The sequence below is a fragment of the Dipodomys spectabilis genome, unplaced genomic scaffold (genome assembly GCF_019054845.1).
Source record: "Dipodomys spectabilis isolate Male_0828 unplaced genomic scaffold, ASM1905484v1 ptg000138l, whole genome shotgun sequence".
Classification (NCBI taxonomy): Eukaryota; Metazoa; Chordata; class Mammalia; order Rodentia; family Heteromyidae; genus Dipodomys; species Dipodomys spectabilis.
In genome coordinates this window covers 12,224,884-12,246,552 of record NW_024870815.1, presented here as the reverse complement: position 1 = coordinate 12,246,552, position 21,669 = coordinate 12,224,884, and the positions used below count along the sequence as shown (strand labels likewise).

The following is a 21,669-nucleotide window of genomic DNA, read 5'->3' as shown; positions in this document are numbered from 1 at the left end:
AGGAAATTGAATATTGTTGCTCATGTAACTGTAACCCATTTTTACTATAAAACACACGTAACAGCATTTTTACAATAAAAAAAGTACCAAAAAAAAAGCCAGAACTATGAGAAAAATCCCAGGGGTATGGCACAGATGGTATGGTGCTTGATTAGCAAATTGTGAAGCTCTGAGTTCAGTCCTAAGTACCACCAAAAGGAACAGGAGAAAACATAGCAACACCACTCTCCCCCTACCAAACAAAACAAGACAAAACAAAACAAACCCACAAAGCAACAACATTTAAAGGAGCAGTTGGTAGCATTTGATGTAGCCAGCAAAGTGTTTAAAATTCACTACAGTGGTGAAGTGAAAGTAGAAAAAAAAGTGAAGCAAAATACAAGGAATTTCAACGAATAGGAAATCTCTAGCAGTATCTGACTTTCTGTAGAAATCATGTATGTGAAACTTGAACTCTGAATAAATACCATCAGGGTTTAGTAGTTAGGTTGGTTCTATTGTAAGTGAAAGCTTTTTCTTTGGTGAGTTGGGACAGCAGAATATACCATATTAAGTTGGGCATGGGGTGAGGACAGGCTGTAGGTAGCAGATTCATTGAAGCAAGTAACTAATGAAATTACAAAAGAATTAGCTGAGTTTTGCCAAGAGATGGCACCAAGTTTTAAGGGTAAAACTAAGCTTTACCCCAGAGCTAAATGCACACATGGAGAACATTGCAGTAAACATAATCTCAGGATTGAATATAGTTAACCTTGAAATATTTTCTCTTATTATTCATACCTAGTGTAATTGCTGACATATAGGTGGCGCTCAGCTCAGTAATTCTGCTGAGATGAGTAAATTCTTTCAGTTTTACTCCATTTTTTTCTCCCACTGCATATTTTGACTCTTGCTAAGGATGTGTGTACCTGGCCTTGGTTTTTGTTGTTGATTTGAGCCTAGAATTAAGTCCAGCAGTTTTGCAGTTAGACAGCAGTTATTTCGAGCATGTACTCACAGAGCACTTCCTGCTAGCCTGTACTTCCCTGTCTGCAAACTTTGCATTTTGTGAGGTCTTAAATATAATGTAAAGTAATGAGGTATTTAAACCTGAATTCTATTGCACTTTCTTTGTACGTTTGGGCTCTGCACCAGAAGAAACTGGTGTATATAGTGCAGTGCCTCTCTCAAACGTGGTTCCTTTTCTGATTCTTGTAAGTACTACTATTTGGACATTTACACAGAAGCCTTCCCACTTTTCTGTATTGCCTATAATTTTCTAGGTATAATAAGGACAAATATGGAAGCCTGAAACATTACAGTTTAGTTTTACTTTCATAGATACATATATGATACTCGGTGAAGTATCTTATTACCCTCATTTAATTTATTTTTATTTTTTTATTAAAAAGCCCAGATCATTTATTTTGTAGAGTTTCCCTACAATCTAAAGGGATATAGTTTAATGTCGTGTCTCCTTCTATTTCTTGTATTTGTGGTTTATGCTCAATGTCTGGATCCACAATCCAACAGCTGAAACATCATGCTTAGCATACCAGACTGTACTTCCTTTAGTTGTTTTAGCCAGTGGTACAATTAGCATGTTTGATATTTTTCCTTCTTTTAAACAATTGCTCAGAATTTAAATTGGTGTGTGTGTGTGTGTGTGTGTGTGTGTAAGGTATTAATGTTTGGGAGCCTAAAGATTAGAGAAAAAGAGGTAAAGGAGGCTGTTAACCATCCTCGCTCAGCTGGACACCAGCTGAAATCTGGAAATCGACTGGTAAATAAAGGTTGGTGGCTGGTTCTGGGGTCTAGACATCTCACCTGCAGGCTCTGGGATGTTATCCTTGTAACAAACTGTGGGGGAGGGAGCACTTTTCTTTGTTACCAGGAATTAAACTGACAAAAAGGATTAGCAAGAAAGGAACCGATTTAATTGCACCTGTCATAGTAGTTCTCAGGGGGACAAAAATTAACTCAAAAAAGTAGTTAGGATTGTAGTCTTGTATCTCATCTTTTTAAACATTAAAAAGTTAATTGACAACCCAAGAAAACTTTGGCCCTTGATTTTTTTGCGATCTTGATATTCTTCGTGTCATCCAAGGTCAAATAGTGTGTAGGTGCTTCAGAACAGCTGTGGCTGCCCCAGAGAACATCAGTTCAAAAGAAAATGCGATCACCTAAGGGCAACGGACAATACAGCACCTCATGCATTTTTCCATCCTTTGTGTTGGTAACATCCAAAATCCTGTGTGCTAGGTCTTCTGAAATTAATTGTTAACCGCGTTTATCCTACTGTGCTCTACCACAGTAAACCTATTCCTTCTTTCCAGCTGTGCTCCTGTGCCTGTTAGTGAACCTTGTTTAATCTTTTCCCCCACCCTCTGAGGCCTCATAACCATGATTCAGCATTCCACTTTCCTGAGATTAATGGTTTTTGTTTACACATATAAGCTCTGTAAATTCAAGTTTAAGTTTCTGAGCCTGACATTTAGTTAACATCTGGGCTCATCTGTATAGGAGCTTAGTAGAGGAAAGGGAAGCTGATTTATCTATCTTCGAGTAAAATAGGAGATTAAATAGGAGACCTGCCAGCTGTGTGACAATGTTTGCTCAGGTGTGGTGTGAAGAATTCTCTAGTGATAAGAGCTGATCTTCCCTGAGTGCTTCTGGGGAGGGGTTTTAGGACAACTGAATTCTAACAATTTTGGAAGATGCTCTTGTTTGTTCAGCTAGGAGATTTCAGGAACTGAAAGTTCCCTTTCTTTCAAAATGCAACATTGGTATTAGACTGTCATTAGATCTTCATAGCTGTGATAAACACGTTAGGGAAACAATTTACAGAAGGAAGGATTTGTTTTTGATTCATGTGTACAAAGGTTTCAGCCTGTGGTTAATGGCTCCCTTGTTTCTGGGCCATGCTCAGACAGACCATCATTGCAGGAGGGCAGAGAGCAAGGAAAATCCAAGTACAAGCCATTTCTTTACAGGGCAGAACACCAAATGGCCTACTTCCTCCACCTCAATTTTATCTCCTAACATTTCCATCACCTCTCAGTGATGCCATTTCATGAATCTCATGGATTAACTCATTGGTCAGATCAGAGCCTTCATCATCAAATTACTTCTGAATGACTGGATCTACCAGCTTTGGATCATGCCTTCAATACTGCAGTTGTTTTTCTTTTCTTTTTTTTTTTGGCGGGGGCAGGGGGACAATTCATATCAAACCATAACTATAAATTCATAATGACATTTCAGATTCAGTTAAAATTCAACCTGCAGGATACTTACATAAATTCTGTCTTATATCTGTGTCTTTATCCAGCTTCTACAGATTCTTAAGAAAAGTGTAAATGACAGTATCAATTCAATCCATAGTATGCACAAAACATTTGTTCAAAAACCAAGATTATGCTTACTGAGCAGAATTAAAACAGTCATTCCATGATTCACTAACCAGTGTGTGTTGCTTTTACAGTTGTTTCTCTTCCTACCCTGTCAGAGCATATGAAGACAATTATATTACTCTTACCTCATTCTCCTGTTCCCTTAATAGGATGGTAAGGAGATAAACATCACAGTTTCAGATTGTGATTATTTGTGATATTAATGCTATACTACTATTCGATATAAATGCTATATTAGTATTATGCTATATTATATTATTATTTGTGATATTAACGTTATATCAGAGCTTTTCTTCAGTTGTGCCTAGAAAAGAGAATGACTAGTAACCAGGTCTATGTTGACAGGAAACATTCCTCAAACACATAAATGGGTTATACACTACCTGTTAGAATGTCGTGGAAAACTTTAATAGGTTTTATGGATTGAAAATACCCATAACTGTAACTTTCACATCTATTTTTTCCTTTTGGGAATAACAGAACATGTGAGTACTCCAGTAGAAAAAAATATCACTTTGGAAAAGGCTTCTAAAGTGGAACTCGCATGCCAGCTCACCACATCTGGGGATGTGAATGCAGTGAACGTGACTTGGAAGCAAGGTGATGAGCTACTTCCGAACAATTTTGTCATCAACACGACAGGAAACACCGTGTACACCCAATACACGTAAGTGAACAAGAGCTTCACTTGCTAGCCTCAATTTTTACAGCTTGAGCATTCTTTTTCTTAAAAGCACTTGAATGTTATACTGATTTTAATTTGCCTGTTGACAGAATTGTTTCTAAGCTTTGATTAGTGGCTTCATCTTCATTTTCATTCAGAAGTATTTGTGAAAACAAAATGTATTAATAAGTTGAACTGTCTTTAGGTTCACCATCATTAACAGCAAGCAAATGGGAGATTATTCTTGCTTCTTTGGAGAGGAAAAGGAACGAAGAGGGACATTTAAAATCAAAGGTCAGTATTAATAACAAGGAATAATAACTTCATCATTATGTTCTTAGATCTCTAAACCCTTCAGGTTTTGAATTATGATTACCTCAGTATGCATAATGCAGCTGAAGTGATATGTGCTTTCCCAAGAATTACAAGAGGTGAACTGGAAAGTGGTTTTGCAGCCACCCTTCCCACTTCCAGCCTCCCATCAACGTCTTATTTTATTTACAAGTTTAGCCCTCTAAGTTTAGAGCTTTTAAAACATGTTCTAGATTTCTGAGTTAGTGTGTTCTTCGACTACTAACTTAAGGCTTGGCATTCTGTGTTTGTAGCTCTAGGACTTGAGATTTTTAGAGACCCATACAATTTTAAAGTAATATAGAGATGTGCTAAGGTTGTCTATATTTTGTATTGTCAGATGTCATCATTTAAAAAAAATTTAGCCATTCCTAAAAGTACAGCCTGGCTGTTGGTATCAGAGATCTGATCTGAGGAGTTTGTTGCTGGGTGATTTCATTGTCATGAGAGTATCGTCAAGTGTACATCAATGTTCTGGATACTGCTGTACTGCAGGCATTTGTGACACAATGGTATTTGTTTATCTAAACATAGAAAATATGACGGTGCCCTTCAGAAGGTCACTTCCCGTGAGTGGGATTTACAAGCCTGCAGTCCACTGATTGGCTGAGTCAGCAAGGGAAAGGTGGGTAAGCAGAGGCCAGGTGCAGCACAACACTGCAGACTTTATAAAGTCTGCATGCTTTGGCTCTACTAAATCTACAAATAGTATTTTTCTTTACTTTTTAGTTTATTTTTTTGAAATCAGTTATTGTTATTATTGCCATCTTTTAACAGTTGTAGAAAAGAGTTTCAATCTGACTTGCCAAATTATGAGTATAACGCATTTTGGTTAATGGCACCCTTTCCAGTTTTCTCTCTCCTGCCAAATACTATTTTTTAAAAAATACTTTTTATTGTAAAGATACTGTGCAGAGGGGTTTTAACTACATGAGTAAGGTAATGAGTATATTTCCTATAAGAGCATTGTTACCCTCTCCTTTGTTTTTCTCCTACTATCCTTTTCCTCCCCACCTCCCCAACTCCTCCCTCCCTACCCACCCAAGTTGTAAAGTTCATTTTCAACATAGTGTCTTATATGTCTCATTGTTACAATGGGTCAACCTGTATCCTTGTTTCAGTGTTTTGTTATTTCCCTTCCCTTCTCCAAAATAGAAATGTATATATATGATACAAGGTACCTGAATCAAATAGAGTGACAACAGGGGTTATACCATGGGGGGAAGAACAGAAACAAAAAGATCACATAGTGCATTAAAAACAACAGTGACGCCGGGCGCTGGTGGCTCACGCCTGTAATCCTAGCTACTCAGGAGGCTGAGATCTGAGGATAGCGGTTCAAAGCCAGCCCGGGCAGGAGAGACCGTGAGACTCCTATCTCCAATAAACCACCAGAAAACCGGAAGTGGCGCTGTAGCTCAAGTGGTAGAGCGCTCGCCTCGAGCTGAAGAGCTGAGGGACAGCACCCAGGCCCAGAGTTCAAGCCCCACAACCGACCAAAAAAATAAAATAAAATAAAAACAACAGTGACAAAGAAAAATATCTCTTGTGTCCCTATCTTGGGGTGCCAATACTATTATTTTTTAATTATCAGGTTTTTGTAGCTTAATTAATAAATTAGTTTTTAAGAAAATTATCCCTTCAAACCACATTTTACCCACTATTCAAAAAATGTTTTATATGTGTGCTTATTCTTTAAGATTTTGTATTTCGCTTTCTTTAAATTTTGTTATACATTTTTATTTTCATTAAAAACAAAGAGAGAGAGATTAGCCTAGGCCTACACAGAGTCAGGCTCATTGGTATGATTGTCTCTATTTCTAAGCCTTTACCTACTGCATGGACTTCAAAGATAACACCTGGAAATCATCTCTTCTGCTTTTCCTAATCTTAATTCTGTAGTGCAGGAAGAGATACCGCATTTATTTCCCATCTCTTTCCTTTCCTTTTTTTTTCTTTTATCCAGTTTCAGTATGTAAACACTGATTTTTTTAAATTTATTTTTGTTGTGAAGATGCTGTATAGAAGTGTTACAGTTATATAACCTCATTCCTTTATTTCTCTTCTTTTCTTACCCTGCTGTCCTTCTCTTTCCTCTTGTACCTTTCTCTCTCCTTCCCCTCATTCCCTACCTCCCTTCCCTGTTTTCCTCTGTCTTTTTCTAATAAACAGAAAGAACATGGAACACATTCACACAAAAATCCAATAAATATAAACATATTTCTAAGTGGTGCTACAGTTGAACATGGGGGGAAAGCATATTTCATCCTCTGTTTTTAATTAAGACTCCCCAAATTTCATTTAGCCATAGATTTTAATAGTCAATTCTTTTTTCTAGATTCCATTGTTTTCTAGAAATATGTACTAGTTATTCTGGTCAAAGTTTAAGTGTTGATGCATATTTTTAGTAGCTATCATACATTACTTACAATTACATACACTGCTTAAATTACTTAAAATCTTCCTTTTAATGTGAAGTATATGAGAAACATTTTCCTTGCTACTGTGTCTGTCAGCTTCATGCCAGGTATTATTCAGGAAGGTCATAGAATTCCTGAACTGCGGTGAGATAAGGTAAGCTGGTTTTAGGTGTTATCAGGAACATAAGCACAAAGTCGAGGTTTTTAAATCAGATCTTTGAGGAATGCAGAAAAAAAAACCCCACTAAATATTTACTTTCTTTAATTTGTTGGAAGCAGTTTAGTTCAAATCATTTACCACTTTACCCTGATCTAATTTTTAACTATATATTGCATCCTGAAGATATTTATAAAATTAGTAAATTGAGTCCTTTGAGATCTTCCTTAAAGAATTAAAAAAAGTATTTTTGTATAAATCATCTAAATTGGATATTGCTTAGAGAAATAATTTCATTGAGTTAAAGGCACCTTAATAACAATTCATATTATAAGTTACTATTTTATTAGGTTTGGAAGGACCTAATAAAATAGTCATTTTAAAAATATAAATCTCCTATTGCATTCATTCTGCACATGATTTGCTTTGTGGTTTTTCCTAGCAAGGATAATTTCTAAGTGATGCTACTGTTGAATATGGGTGGAAGGCATATTTCATTCTCTGCTTTTAGTTAAGACCCCTCCCCAATTTTATTTAGCCATAGATTGTAAGAGTCAATTATAGATAGCTCATGAATTTGAGCCTTGAGACACTTGGTTCTCAGAGTCCCTGCTCCTTTCTTCATGAGAGCTGTTGATTTGTTACTAGAAGAATGCAAAAGGGCGTCAGCATTATTGATTAGTACTATGTAAAACAAAAGCAAACAATCCTGTTGACTTTGTGTGATGCCAGTTGATGCCAGGAGAGGAGAGATAGCAGTAATACACTCTGGCCATGTAATCCTGAAATTTAAGGGGCTAGGATCTGGAGGATTGCTGTGCAAACCTAGACTTGGCTGAAAGTTTGCTAGACCCCTATCTCTACAATTACCAATAAAGAAACAAGTCTGAAGGCATGGCTCAAGTGGTGAGAGTATGAGCTCAGCCAGTGTGTGGCCCTGATTTCAAGCTCTAGTGTTGCTTACCTCCCACCCTCACCCCCCCCCCCAAAAAAAATAAAGTACTTGCTGGAAACTTGTAGCTGCTAATGTGTTGATTGAAACAAAATCTGGATGTGATTTCATCCAAGAAAGATGAGAGATGAATGTTTCATGTGTTGAATATTCTGAATTGCTGAAAACTTTCATGCTGTTCATCAGTGTTAAAAATTTTTGTAGAAACTGCAAAATTTTAATTGGTATAAAAAACAAAACCAGTTAGAATTCATGGTAAGATCTTGATTAGACTAAATGCTATGAGATTTGTTATATCTCAGCCATCTGCCCTCCTCAGAAATTATCCAAGAAGGACAAGTATGGAACAGTAGCCTTAAATCCTGGGGTTAAAGTCCAGATAAGATGTCATTGGCCCTATGGAAACATCTTTTCCTGATGTGCTGATATCTAAATGTCTTTCGCCAAACATAACGTTTAGGCCGACTGGCTTATTTCATGAATATGCAAATACCTATCTCTAGTCTTACAATTCTAGAGAGCTGTTGCTTCGGGTCTAAACCCATCTTGCCAGCCTGCATCAGCAGAGTGAATCAGCCTGAATCTTAACCAGAATCTTGAAACTTATTCTTGCCCCAAGATTCTCCTGTGACCTTCTTTATCAAAACTTTCTAGAGATCAACGGTGTAGTGTGACTACTGTCATAATGTCCTTAGATGAGTAAATATACACAAATATAGGCAGTGCTCCCAAACTAACTGTGACTTCCAGAACAGTTTAAATAAATTAGTGTTTTATGAAGATAGTGCATACTATACACAACAGAACAGACGAGTGGGTAAAGGATAGGAGGTAATCCAGGAAAGAGAAAAGATGAACAGAAAACAGAATTTCCATGTCATCTCCATGTCATCACTAAGGCATTGTCATTTATCTGCAGTGTACAGCCTGATCTTAAGACTCTTTGGGATGGTTTCATTGTGAAATCTTGTGTCCCTCACCGGTATCATTGAATACCCAGGATTTTTGTGAAAGCCCTGTGTAGGTATTGGCTCTGTGTCTCAGGCATTTGTCTCAGAAGCTTACTAAAACACAGTATTTTTCATTTTTGGTTCTTATCCTGTGGACAAATATCAATATTTTGGTCATATTTCAACACAAATGTTCCTGTTTGCGTGAAAAAGCATGACGTAATCTCCGGAAAGAAGCTTACTTGCATTGAGCACTAGAATATCTAGAGGCTAAACAACTGAGAAAGCAAGCTGAATTGGTGGCCTTCACTAGTGCCCAACACAGCCAGTCTCAGACTCTTCTTTTGAGAGCAGTGTTTGTGTTAAGGATGAGCCTGAGCCATTGTTCCACAGTGTTGTGGATGTGTTTTGTTCCTAACCACAGGAGGCTCACAGGTGTGGCCTTTGCTCTTTTGCTGGTGGGGAGGAAACTAGTGACTTCTGAAAATCCCTAGGTTAGTTTAATTTTAATCCCTGCTCACCTGCTCCTCCCTGGTTAAACTTTCTTTGAAAGTAGGGCTGATCTCGTTCTTTCTCTAAAGTGGAGCTTTAACCGTCAACTGCTTCTATGTTCTCATATTTCTCTTAAGTAATGAAAAACTCTCTAGGTTTTGGATATTTTCAAAAGAATTATAGTTAAGATATGGTATTGATCTGATAGCGTGATAGTGCTTTGCTATGATAATAATTTAGCTTACCACTGTTTCACAAACAAAATCTTAGAAAAAGAAATACACAGCAAAGGAAAAAAAACACGATTATGGGCTTGCTAGGAACACAAGTTTTGCCAAAGAAATCCAGGAACGTTTCACTATACGAGCGGCTAGCAGCTTTCCTGCAGCTATATATATATCACTCACTTTATTTTATTCTTTTCAAATTTTACTTTAAATTGTATGAAAGAGTTACCCCTCACCAGATCTTAACCATAAACCCAGATAGACTAGCATATTTCTCCACTACCCAAACCCAATTTGGTGCCTACTATTCTAGAGAAAGAATATTTATTCACCTGAACCAGAAAGAGAAACCAATGAGAATGAGCTGAATTATGTATGCCTCCAAATTCCTAGTTCTAAAACAATAGGGCCCTAGATGACCAGTTCAGGACAGCCTTCCTCTGTCGGGCTGGGTTAGAAAGCAGGAGTGTTGAATTAGGGAATTTATAAAGCAGGAAGTATAGTTCACAGACAGTTGCTTGGTCTTCAAAAGCCACGACCTACAGTATCTATTGAAGAAATTGTCCTGCCATTAGAAAAAAAAACAGAATAATAAAATGTTCTGTGACTCAGCTTGATTGAGCATTTAACATTTTGATACTTAGTCATTTTCTTCTCAAGAACTTAAAATATACTTGTTACGTTCATATCACGACAGATGGATGACTTAGTTTCTTGGATCCAAGAGTTGTTTTCCATTTTCTTACACTGGTTCTTTTTCTCCATTTCAGGGTTTATAAATGAGCTGAGAAGGGGTAGCTGCAAACTGAGGAAACGGAACCAAAGAAGGGTAGCAAAGAGTAGCTTGATATAAAAGGACAGAACATACATGTGACACACCTCCTCTTTTATTTTTGTTTATTTAATGTTATTTGTCTATTGGTAAATAGTGGGAAGAGAGAGAGAAACAAATAGAGAGAGAGTTGCATTGGTGTATAATCCTAGCAAAATTTAATTACCATGCACCACATAAGTTACTATTTTATCTTTTACAACTGAACTACAGAAGGTTAGTTAGGGCTTAGCCCATGTTTTCAAAGCTAGTGACATTAAGGCTTATCTTTTTACACAATTATATCAATCTGTCTGCTTCCTATACAAATGACTGACCTTTGAAATTAACCCCAGGTTCAGGGTTCATCAGCTTCAAGGTGGCCAGTAGAAAATGTGAGTTAGCATCTCCCCAGGAGTGCTGAGGAGACCTGGCCAGCCAGCTCAGTCCACTAGTTTCTTCTGCCTGGGATGACAGCCCTCAGTCATGTCTGCAGAGGTATTCCAAGAGCTCCTCTGGAGGTGTTTGCAGAGCCTTATTTAGGGTCACTACAAATTCGGTAGTCCACATCTTGGGTAATTGTAGACTGTTGAAGTTAATCCAAATGCATTCTCTTAGTTCTAGAGTATAGGAACTACTTACTGACTTACAGATTGTTCTATTATGAGTCTCTTGATGATTGAAACATCCTCTCATGAACATCACTATGGCCAGTGCCTCATTCAGCCCTGCTGGTGAGTGATCATGATGCAGAGGGAGGTGTGTGTGACTGGCAGCCAGTGGACTCATCTCTGTTAAACACTAAAGAATGATAGAAGACTTCCCTGCTTCAGCATTGTAATGTTAGTCTCCTGGGGACAAAAACCCATAAAACCCTGTTCTGAACTTTTGTCTGGTGACTACATAAGTTATAATTTCTTTCATGGTTAATATCAATGATTTTCCTTTTTTTTAGGTCTTCATAATTCACATATTTAGAAAATGCCAGATTATCTTGACCAGTAGAAATTCAGGAGCACTTGGGAAATACAGCTAATCTAAACACTTAATTTCATTAATTAAAACTGGTCTTTCTATTCCCTACCCTGTCCCTCTCAAGTGTAAGAAGATCAAAAGCAGAGTAACATGTATAAAAGCATTTGAAAAACATAAACTTTTCAGTATTTTACTGTACATTTTACAGTAGTAAAATTTTTATATTTGTAATTTTATCCATTCTTCCTGTAGTTGGTAAACTAAACAAACAGAAAGTGAAAAAGTACCCATAAAGGTGAAAACACGTTAAAATTAATAAAAGCAAAAAAAAAAAGAGCAACAAAGTATTTTTGTTGTTGGTCATGGGGACTGAACTCTGGGCCTGGGCGCTGTCCCTCGGCTCTTCAGCTCAAGGGTAGCGCTCTACCACTTGAGCCACATCACTGCTTCCAGCTTTTTCTGCTGATGTGGTGTTGAGGAATTGAATCCAGGGCCTCATGCATGCAAGGCAAACGCTCTACCACTAAGCCAACTTCCCAGCCCCAGTATTCTTGATCAGCCCATGTCTTCACTTTCAGTATCCATTTTGATAATATATCTCTTGAGATTAACTGAAAGTAGACCATTTATGGAACTTTTATATTGTTGTGTTTATTATTATTATTTTACATTAGTACACAGCAGGAGAGTTCACTGTTAATTTCCACACATGCTTACAATGCATTCCAATCAATAGTGACCGCTCTATCAGAGTCTCTTTCTACTTCCTTCCCCAAACAATTCTCTCATTTTTTATTCTATTGTGTATGTTACTGTGCTTTAATTTCTTTACCATATTGTTCACCTGTAAAACTTAATGTTTCTAAATTCAGTTCAAATTCTAAATTCAATTCAGAGTTCAATTGCTTTGACATTCCTTTATGAAGAAGTTTTTCAAAATTTATTCTGCATTTTTACAAGACTACAAAGAGATGTTTTTAAATTTTATTTTCCTGCTTACACTTCTTTTGTTTTTCCTCTTAATTTTCTTTTGTTCTCTACTCCTGTAATACTTACATCAACTAAAGACTTTCTCACCTGGAACTCTTATCTTAAAAGTGTATTCTAATTAAATTTATCTCAAGGGTAAAATTTTAAAAATTGCTTTGCAGTAATATTAGTAGGTAAGAAGAATGGATTGTTAAACACAGAAGTTGTTATCCAAAATATGCTTATAGTAATACTTGAAGATGCTTCCAGCTGAAGCATAGAAGACTTTCCTTCCAGTTAGTTCTGCCACCGGAGACAGTTATATTGGAGCTTGCTGTACTGTTCACTATGGCTCTGATTACTTTCTCCTCTAGTGGCTTTCTTTTTTATATAACTAGAGTGACCTAAAGAAATCCATATGTAACAAAGAAATGAAAGAGAAGATATCTTCAAGGTTAGTAGTTTCATTTTTCTGTTTTGCTAATATGTTTCTCTAAATTTTTCTAGTCCCTCAACTTCATGGAAAAAACAAGCCACTGATCACTTACGTTGGAGATTCCACTATCTTGATGTGTAAATGTGAGGGCTGTCATCCTTTAAATTGGACCTGGTACAGAATGAACGAGAGTGCACAGGTAAGGTGGTATTTCTAGGGTTTAGAGAAAACAAAATAACAAGATTATGACACATTCAGAAATTTTAGGATGACTTATACTTCTGTTATTTTGATAGTTAATGTGTCGTAAAGAAAAACATAGTTACAAATGATGTTTTACATCTCAAGGAACTTCTAATGTTTCATTTGGGGGGGGGGGTAAGGGGTAAATACTTTATTTAAATTCTTTCCAAGAAAGCTAGAGTTGATTTTTAGTTGACTAGTTTGGAAAGAATATCACCATTAAAATGTTTTCTTTCTAGTCCATTCATGCAAGTAATGAGGGAAACAATCAAACTAAAGAAAGCCTGGCTTTCTTCCTGCTTCTTCCTCCTGAGATCTGTGACAGGATATAATAATATAATGCATCATTTGAAAAACATAATAAAAATTTAGTCACTTGTACTAGGTCTAATGTTTGTTCAGTAAGTGCCTAGTGAGTACATTTCCTCTAGACAATGTCTTCCATGTCATTGACTTTTTATGGCTTTCCAAATGTTAGGAGGAACCCAAATATTATACTTTGTTTCTTATTTATCTAAGAGCAATGGCATCCCAAAGAGCCCATGTGAAGAAAATAAAGAAAATTCAGTAAATCATGTTTGACTTTCTCTCTTCTCCACAATAGCCTCCAGGCTGGACAATTTAGAGCATTGTTCTTTATGGGACAACTTTCTCTTGCTCTGATGCTAAGAAACATTGAGATTGACTTCCCACTAAGGGCAAGCTGTAATTCTAGAAGGAATGTATGAAACAGAACAGATCCTAAACGATGACATTTTAAATCATTTCAGCATGAAATTCACGCCATCCTAGCTGGTTCAAGGTCGGCAGAGGAAAGATATAGAGGATGATTTTGTGGTAATGCAGATTTACTTTCACAAGGAAATAGCTGCCTATCATATAGGTGTAGATATTAATCATTATTCATTCTGTTTGTGCCTTACTAATAATTACAAAAGGAGTATGCAATTTTTTAAATATACATCCCTAAGTTATTCAATCATATGTGATACCAGATAAACAGCAGCTTAAATCAATTATAGTCAAGTTTTAGAATATGTCACTTTACCTATGCCTGTGCTTTTTGTGTTTGCTACACAAATCATTACAGTCTTTTTAATTTAGCCATCTACTCTGGTTATATTAAGTTGGGAATGTACAGGGAAGAAGAGGGTACAGGTTTGAACTTTAAGTCGTGTTTTGCAAAATGTAACCACGCAGTTACACCCCACACAGCTGAGTCCTTAAGACGCAGTAGTAACCATGCAGTTGCACCCCACACAGCTGAGTACTTCTCAAGACGCAGTAGTATGATTTATCTGCTGTGAGAGAGGGGGCACTCCTTTGTCACAAGCTTCCCAGGCAGTGCTGCACGTATGCATCTGGCAATAATAAACTCACAGAATTCTTAGATCACCTCTAAGAATATATGTATACCAATGAGTATTTATTGAACTACACAGTAGAGTTGAGAGAGCAAAAAAGGCATCAGATGGCCTGAGAATAAAATTTAATTTAAATAGAGTAAGTAGAATGGCGTCCAGATAACTTAGTGTAGATCTTGTTAGCCTGGTGAAGAAACCCAGTAAATTTTAAGAAGCCAGCTTGATAGCCAATGAACCAACCTGTGTGCGAGAGAGAGAGAGAGAGAGAGAGAGAGAGAGAGAGAGAGAGAGAGAGAGAGAGAGAGAGAGACAGATAGACAGACAGACAGACGAGACAGACAGACACACAGGCAGGCAGACAGACAGACAGACAGACAAAATTGGAAGGGGCAGAATCAGTACATGAAAAGGTTACAGCTTCATGTCTAGCATGAGAAATTCTAGCCACGTTTCTTGGAAGGAATGATGAGGAAAGAGCAGTGACTTTCCCCTGGGTGAGCGTCTTGTGTAGAGCTGCTCAGGTATAGAAATGTTGGTCCCCCATGGCTGGGATGTTTTTCAGTCTTGAATTCTCATCTACTCTCTCTCTCTGTGATGACCTGCATGTACACTTACAGTTTCAAACATTCATGCTTAAAGACTGACAGCCCAGTGTGCTTTTTCCTTTGTTGCTCTCTTGATAAGATTAAGGTTTCTTTTTTTTTTTTTTTTCCAGGTGAGGAGTAGGTTTGTTCATCGTTCTAGCTGGCATCAAGCCATCTTGGCCCTCCATGTAGTGGGGAAAGGCCTGAGAAAGAGAGCTAGAAAAGAGAGAGAGCTGGGAAAGAGTGAGCTAGGAAAGAGAAGAGAGCTGGGAAAGAGAAGGAAAGAGCTGAGAAAGATCTAGAAAAGAGCAGAGAGAGAGCTAGAAAAGAGAAGGGAGCTGGGAAAGAGAAGAGAAGGAAAGAGCTGAGAAAGATCTAGAAAAGAGCAGAGAGAGAGCTAGAAAAGAGAAGGGAGCTGGGAAAGAGAAGAGAAGGAAAGAGCTGAGAAAGATTTAGAAAAGAGCAGAGAGAGCAAGATTAAAGTTTCTTATGTGTAACTTCTCATACAACTCAATGTGCTTTTCCAGTAAGTAGGGTTGTTTTTTCTTTTGTGGAATTTTCTTAGAACTTTGCTTAAAATTAGATCACATGAGAAACTAGTTGGTTTTTTTTTAAAATAGAATATAAATATTGTACTGTCTCCTTGTGTTAGGTTCCTATTGATACACACCTGGATGATAAATACGTCATCAATGGAACGTACGCCAACGAAACCAAGCTGAGGATAAAGCAGCTTCTAGAGGATGACAAGGGCTTCTATTCCTGCCATGCAGTATTCCAGCTGGGTGAGAGCGAAGACCACGTAGAGCTGGTCGTGCTGAGCTTCCTGGTTCCACTCAAACCATTTATTGCCATCGTTGCTGAAGTGTTCGTTTTAGTGGCCATCATCCTTCTTTGTGAAGTATACACAAAGAAAAAGAAGCAGGGCCCAGGTAGGATTGCCTTTTCCTAGACAATGTTGCCTAGATAATATTTTATGACTTAATCTGATGTAGTGCCAGTAGAGTTTTTGGGAAAATCCTTTTTATTTTCTTAGTATTTGAATCAATCACAGTGATGGTAATAAGCTATGAGCCTTTATTGATGGCTTTATTATTTCCACTTCTGAAAAAAATAGCACTAAAATTTACTTGGTTTTCTTTTGATGCCACTGGCACCAACTAGGGGATATGTGTGTTAATACCTGGAGTATTAGTTAAAATCTGTGATTGATTACTATTTATAAGATGCAAAGACAATTTCATTTAGATAATTCTGTGTCCCTCCCCCCCCAACATCCCTCCAGGGGTATTGGTATTAGAGTTTAAATTCAGGACCTCTAGTAAGTGCTCTACTACTTGCGCCATGCCTCTAGGAGTGTAGCTTTAGGTTATGTGTAGGCTAGCCTTGAATTACAGACTTGCCCCATTATGCTTGCCTTGATTGCTGAGATTAGAATCTCATGAACTTTTTTTGCCCAGGCTGGCCTCAAGCGATTTCCATTTCCCAAGTAGCTAACTAAGACTACAGCCTAAGCCACCTCAACCAGTGTGGATTTGTAAATTTGTAGTGCCTTAAATGGCAGATTATTCATTCAATTATATTTTTAAAAGTCCTAGGTGCTAAGTCAACGGGAATGCAGGTAAAGTCTCACTGCTATGAAGGAGTTGAAGTATCTCTGGTTATCTGTCTTCTTTTCCCTTCCAATAGGAAGTGTATTTTGTCACTTAGGAGCCAGGTTCAAAAATTGAACGTGTATATCCTATAAACAAGAATCAGCCATTCTTAATTGTCTACTTCTTTTGTTATACAGATGATGGGAAAGAATTTGAACAGATTGAACAGCTGTAAGTATTATTTCCTTTTACAGACTAATTTTCTATTGAGAAAACCACAAAGGAATAGGGAAATGTGATGTTTATACTTAAAGTAAAAGCACAGTCATGTATGGTACACTGTATACCTGCCTTGCTGTGTGGCCTCGACCTTTGGGAACACACCCGCCTGTGCTGGCCCTCTTATTACCATTGTTCTTGCTTCTTTTGCCTCAGTTTTCTCTTCTGCAAACGGTTTCATGGTAATACTTATGATATCCATCTGCTGTGTTATTATATACTAATATTATATATGTCATAGATATCCATATATATATATGTATGCATGCTCAGTACAGACTTAGATACAAAGAAAACATTCAGCCTGTATAAGGAGGTATTATTTATTGATTCTCAACTTGGCTGTAATCACTAAAGAGGCTCTTGAAATGACAGTGACTCAGACCTGGCTGGGTCCCCCAGGTTATATGCTCTGAGGTGGGACCTGGGCATCTATTTCTTGTAAACATCCACCAATGGTTCTGAACAACTGGCTGGAGTTCTCACACACACTGCAGATATGGGAATAATAAGAAGGCTGGGAGGAGAATCCCCAGGAGGCAGTTTGTTTTGGGATATGTTGGGAATGTCTCTTTCTCCAAGCTGGAAAACAGAGGCAACTCAGAAGGCAATTAAATGTCTGTGTAGCAGCCTGTGGCTGTGAGCTAAGGCAGCAGAGGGGAACCTGGGAAGTGTGGAGTGGCCAAATATCTCTAGCATAACACAGCCCTGGACATCGCAGGACACTCACCCCAGCACCTTACGGTTATGAATCCATAGCTGTGTTTAGTAACCAGATTGAGCCAAGTAGCTGTCCTTCAGATAGTCAGAGGCATGGTTCAAATGGGTGCTTTGACTCAGTTTATAAGATATGTGCGTTCAGGTTAAGGGAACAAAATAATTAGTTCAGGGTTTTCATAAAACCAGATCAGTGAAAACATGTTGTTGGAGACTCTTGTGGGTGGGAGAGCGTGTGGACGAGCTGAACTCTTTCTGGAAAAATTGGACATTTGACCTGAACTTGGAATCTTTTTGTTTTCTGATTGGCACAGACAGGGTTTCATTCTTATTCTTTGCCATGGGAAGTGTGGTAGCCATTCATGTACTTGCCCTGGTTCTGCTCCCCAGCACCTCCCACGTCTCTGACCTCCTCGAGTCATGGCACACTCTGAAAGGAAGCTGCCAGGACTGTAAAATGGGCCCTGAGCTTCATATAATTTAATGTTCATTTGTGCACCTGCCCTGTTCACTGTTGTTTTTTTCTTTTCTAGGCCTAGTGTCAAAATGACTCAATCTCTGTTACAAAGAATGAACTTTACTTTTTTTGTTCTACATTGATTCCTAATAGGTACAGAACATAATCTACACCATGTTCTTCATCATGTTCTTCATTATGTTCTATCACACCACAGGAACCACTTGGAAGTGCCTCCTTTCACGTTCTTTCAGTGTCTTTCACTTAGTTGAGAGTAATAAGTTCATTGTAGCAGCCCTCTGCAGTAATCCTTTGAGAAATTATTATTTTTCGGCAAACATTTTTGCATGTTGCACATACACTGTATTTTGCATATAATGTTTGTCAGTAGATACTCATGGTCCAGAGGGATTTCTTAGTTTACAAAAACAGTAAAAACAATAAAATGCAGCATAACAAAGCAAACCAGCGCCTTCAAGTAATTCAGTGGATGTTTAATTCACACCCTCCAATTCTGACATTATTGGTTGCTTGGTTAGATTTATTATCTGCTCCTGGTAGCTTTATGAGTGCAGCCTGCTGCTAAGATATTCAAAGACATTGATTATGCAGAATCATTACCTAGTCTTGTCAGTTCTATCATTTGGAAGCTTGTTCTCATGCACATTTTACCATTAACTTCAAATGATCACCACCACTGTATGACACTTGTCTTTCGGAATCTGGCTGAGTTCCTGATTGGCTGTTCTCTTGTATGTTTTGAAACAAGGCAGAGTTACTATCTTATGCCCAGGCCCCTACTCCTGCTCAGGGAGAAACAGCTCTCTTCCTTGGTACAAGCCCAACAAGTCTTTGTCATTGTTAGCTGTGGCAACAGTCCTCCAAACAATCCAAAAAAGTAAAATGAAATCAACATTTTGACTTAGGAGGAAGTAGTTCTGGTTTTGTTGCAATTTGACATTTATCCTAATAGCAGTGGTACAGATGGTATACTGGCTTAATTTATGCATTGTAGCCATATGGTGATTTTCTTTTTTGTTTTCCTCACAGGAAATCAGATGATAGCAATGGTATAGAAAATAAAGCCCCCAGGCTCAGAAAAACTGTAAGTTACTTTCAAATGTAGTCCAAATGAAGGATCTGAACTATATCAAAGATCCAGTATAAAATGGCTTAAGATACATCGTATTCATAAACTGCTTTGTTAAATGACAACTCCTTTGCATAACCACTTAAAGGAAAGAAAGAAGGAAAAAAAGAGAAAAGGCAAGGAAGCAAGCAAGCTAGTCTTGGTATGGAGCCCACACCAGCCTTGATTTTATAATCCTCTTGCCTCAGCTTTCCAAGTGCTGAGATTATAAGTGTTCATTACCACACCTGGCTTGGCTACCTATGAATCACTACTTAAAAAGAAAAGTTTCACAAAAGAGTCATTGGCTCCATGCTTTAAATATTCTTGTTCATACTATTATGGAAGAAAATACATAGTGATACAAAAATCAATTGCATTCCTTTCCACCAGTGAATAGGTAGCAACCCATATAAATCAACCAGTGACTTCTTTCCCTTTCCTCCTCCTCTCCATTGTCCTTTGCTTTTACTTTCCTTTCTTCTTTCTCCCCACTCCTTTGCCCCTTTCCTTCTCCCCTCTGTTCTTTCTGCTAACCTTCATCTTTCTTCCTTGGCTTTCCTTCCCTTCATCCCCCCCCTTCTCTTCCTTTCCTTTTTGCTTGTCCACCCATTTTGCTTGTCCATATTTTGCAGGGGAGGGGTCTTGCTACGTAGACAAGGCTATCCTTGAATTCAAATCTTTCTGCCCTGGCCTTCTGAGTGCTGGGATTTTAGGCTTTTAACACCATTGTACTATAGGTGTGTGTTTTTTTTTCTTTAATCACCTTGGCTAGTTTTTCTTTTATAATTTTTCATGTAGCTTTTTATTCCTATGTTGTTCTGTTATTTTATTCCCACAATGTGTATATATATAAATATTCCCATATTATTATATGTTATATATTATATATTTTGTTCCCATATTATATTATACATACATATTATTATATAATGTTATATATCTATTACAATTATTATTACTTGGTGCTATGAAATACTTTTTAATGACTGATTTTCTTTAATGATCTACCTTTTCTTAGTTCATCAGTGTTGGCTATTACTGTAGGCAGTAGATTGTAACCAGCATTTTCTAGCACTGTTTGCTTGGCTAATGTGATAGTTGTTTTTTTCTTTAAAAAAGTAAGTTGTATTTTATAAAATAATGTGGAAATTGATCATGTTTAATTATATGCTCTATAACTCAGGAATCTGTGGACCAATGAATGGAAAAGATCTGATCAGCTATGGGGAAGATGTACCAAGTTTGATCTCAGCTTTGTATCTTTATCTTTGTTTTGAAGAGCAGCAGTTTTTATTTCTGCTTTTTGATGGTGAAAAGCTCATCCCAAATGCATCACAGAAGCTTCATAAACAACATGTGCTGGCTCAGATCAGGAGATACAGTTTCTTTTTGTAATTGGTTTTACATTAAAGCAAGGTATTTGTCTCCAGTGTGTTGATGCTCTTTGGTCCTAAACACATGTCTTCACAGGGAAATGGATGTTTTGTGCTTTTGTTAATGGTGGTTACCCCACTGGAAGACAGGTTTTCATTCTGTAAATAAGGGGGATGACAAGGGAATAAAACCTGTGCTTTCCCAGAGCATTATCACTACAAAAGCAAATCACTACCTGTTTATTCTACACTTTTCCACTGCTTTTCTCACCAAGCCAAAGTACTTCTTAGAGTTGAAGTAGAGCAATGATGTGTCGTGTGTGTGTGTGTGTGCGTGTGTGCGTGTGTGCGTGCGTGTGTGCGTGTGTGTAGGTGTGTGAATTTGCAAAGTCCCATTTTGGGCTTCTTCACATCCATCGGATGTTGATGTTTGAGGGCAATCTTCGTAGTTAGAATGCAGCCCTGCTATCTAGAGTGCTTTAATGGTTCATAGTTTCCTGGTATATTTGATTGTATACCTAGTTTGGGGGAATCTGTGGCCAGTTAAATGGACTATATTATAAAATGCGTTGTTAGTGCTTTTTAATAATAATTTCTGTTTTCTGAATTCTAGAAATACCAAAGTATTTCTTTTATTTTGATAAAAATGCCTTACATCTATCTTCACAAATGGGATGATTAGTTTCTATCGCATATATATTGGAAATGTTGTATTAACTAGCTATTACCAAATCAAATAAACTCTGAATGGACAAGCAAAGTTGTCAGTTGTTTTAAATGAAATATTAAAATTGTGTGTCAGGAGACTAGATTGGGCTTTTGTGGTTCTGGGATCTCAGGTATGCACAGAAAACAATCTCAATGATCTGAGAACAAATACATCATAGAAATTTACACCATGTGTTATGGCTGTCAATAGTACATTCTTATAATGTTTTCTAATATTACTAGGAGGAATGATACACAGGAAATGATTTTATGGAAGCTGTTCATTGTTTTGTTGCTGAGACACAGTATACCACAAATCATCTTGTAAAAACTAGTGTTTGGTTGTAAACCATGCTAATTACCCATGTACATTTTGTTGATCTAGATCATTCTCTTTGGTCTCAGAGCAATGCAATTATTT

General features: G+C 37.4%; 1 protein-coding gene across 2 annotated transcripts in view; it reads left to right on the top strand.

Annotated features, from left to right (window-relative positions):
- Emb (embigin) overlaps positions 1-21,300 on the top strand; it is a 48,642-nt gene extending 27,342 nt beyond the window's left edge. The window contains exons 3-9 of one of the 2 annotated variants that reach the window (XM_042690633.1): positions 3,873-4,059; positions 4,262-4,350; positions 12,868-12,995; positions 15,640-15,919; positions 16,780-16,813; positions 19,086-19,140; positions 20,351-21,300. In XM_042690633.1, coding sequence (XP_042546567.1) covers positions 3,873-4,059; positions 4,262-4,350; positions 12,868-12,995; positions 15,640-15,919; positions 16,780-16,813; positions 19,086-19,140; positions 20,351-20,368 — 791 coding nt within the window. In that variant the 3' untranslated portion in view covers positions 20,369-21,300. Of the gene's footprint in view, positions 1-3,869; positions 4,060-4,261; positions 4,351-12,867; positions 12,996-15,639; positions 15,920-16,779; positions 16,814-19,085; positions 19,141-20,350 lie in introns of both variants that reach the window. The other variant, XM_042690632.1, reaches the window with a different exon arrangement.
- The last annotated feature ends 369 nt before the right edge of the window (positions 21,301-21,669 follow it).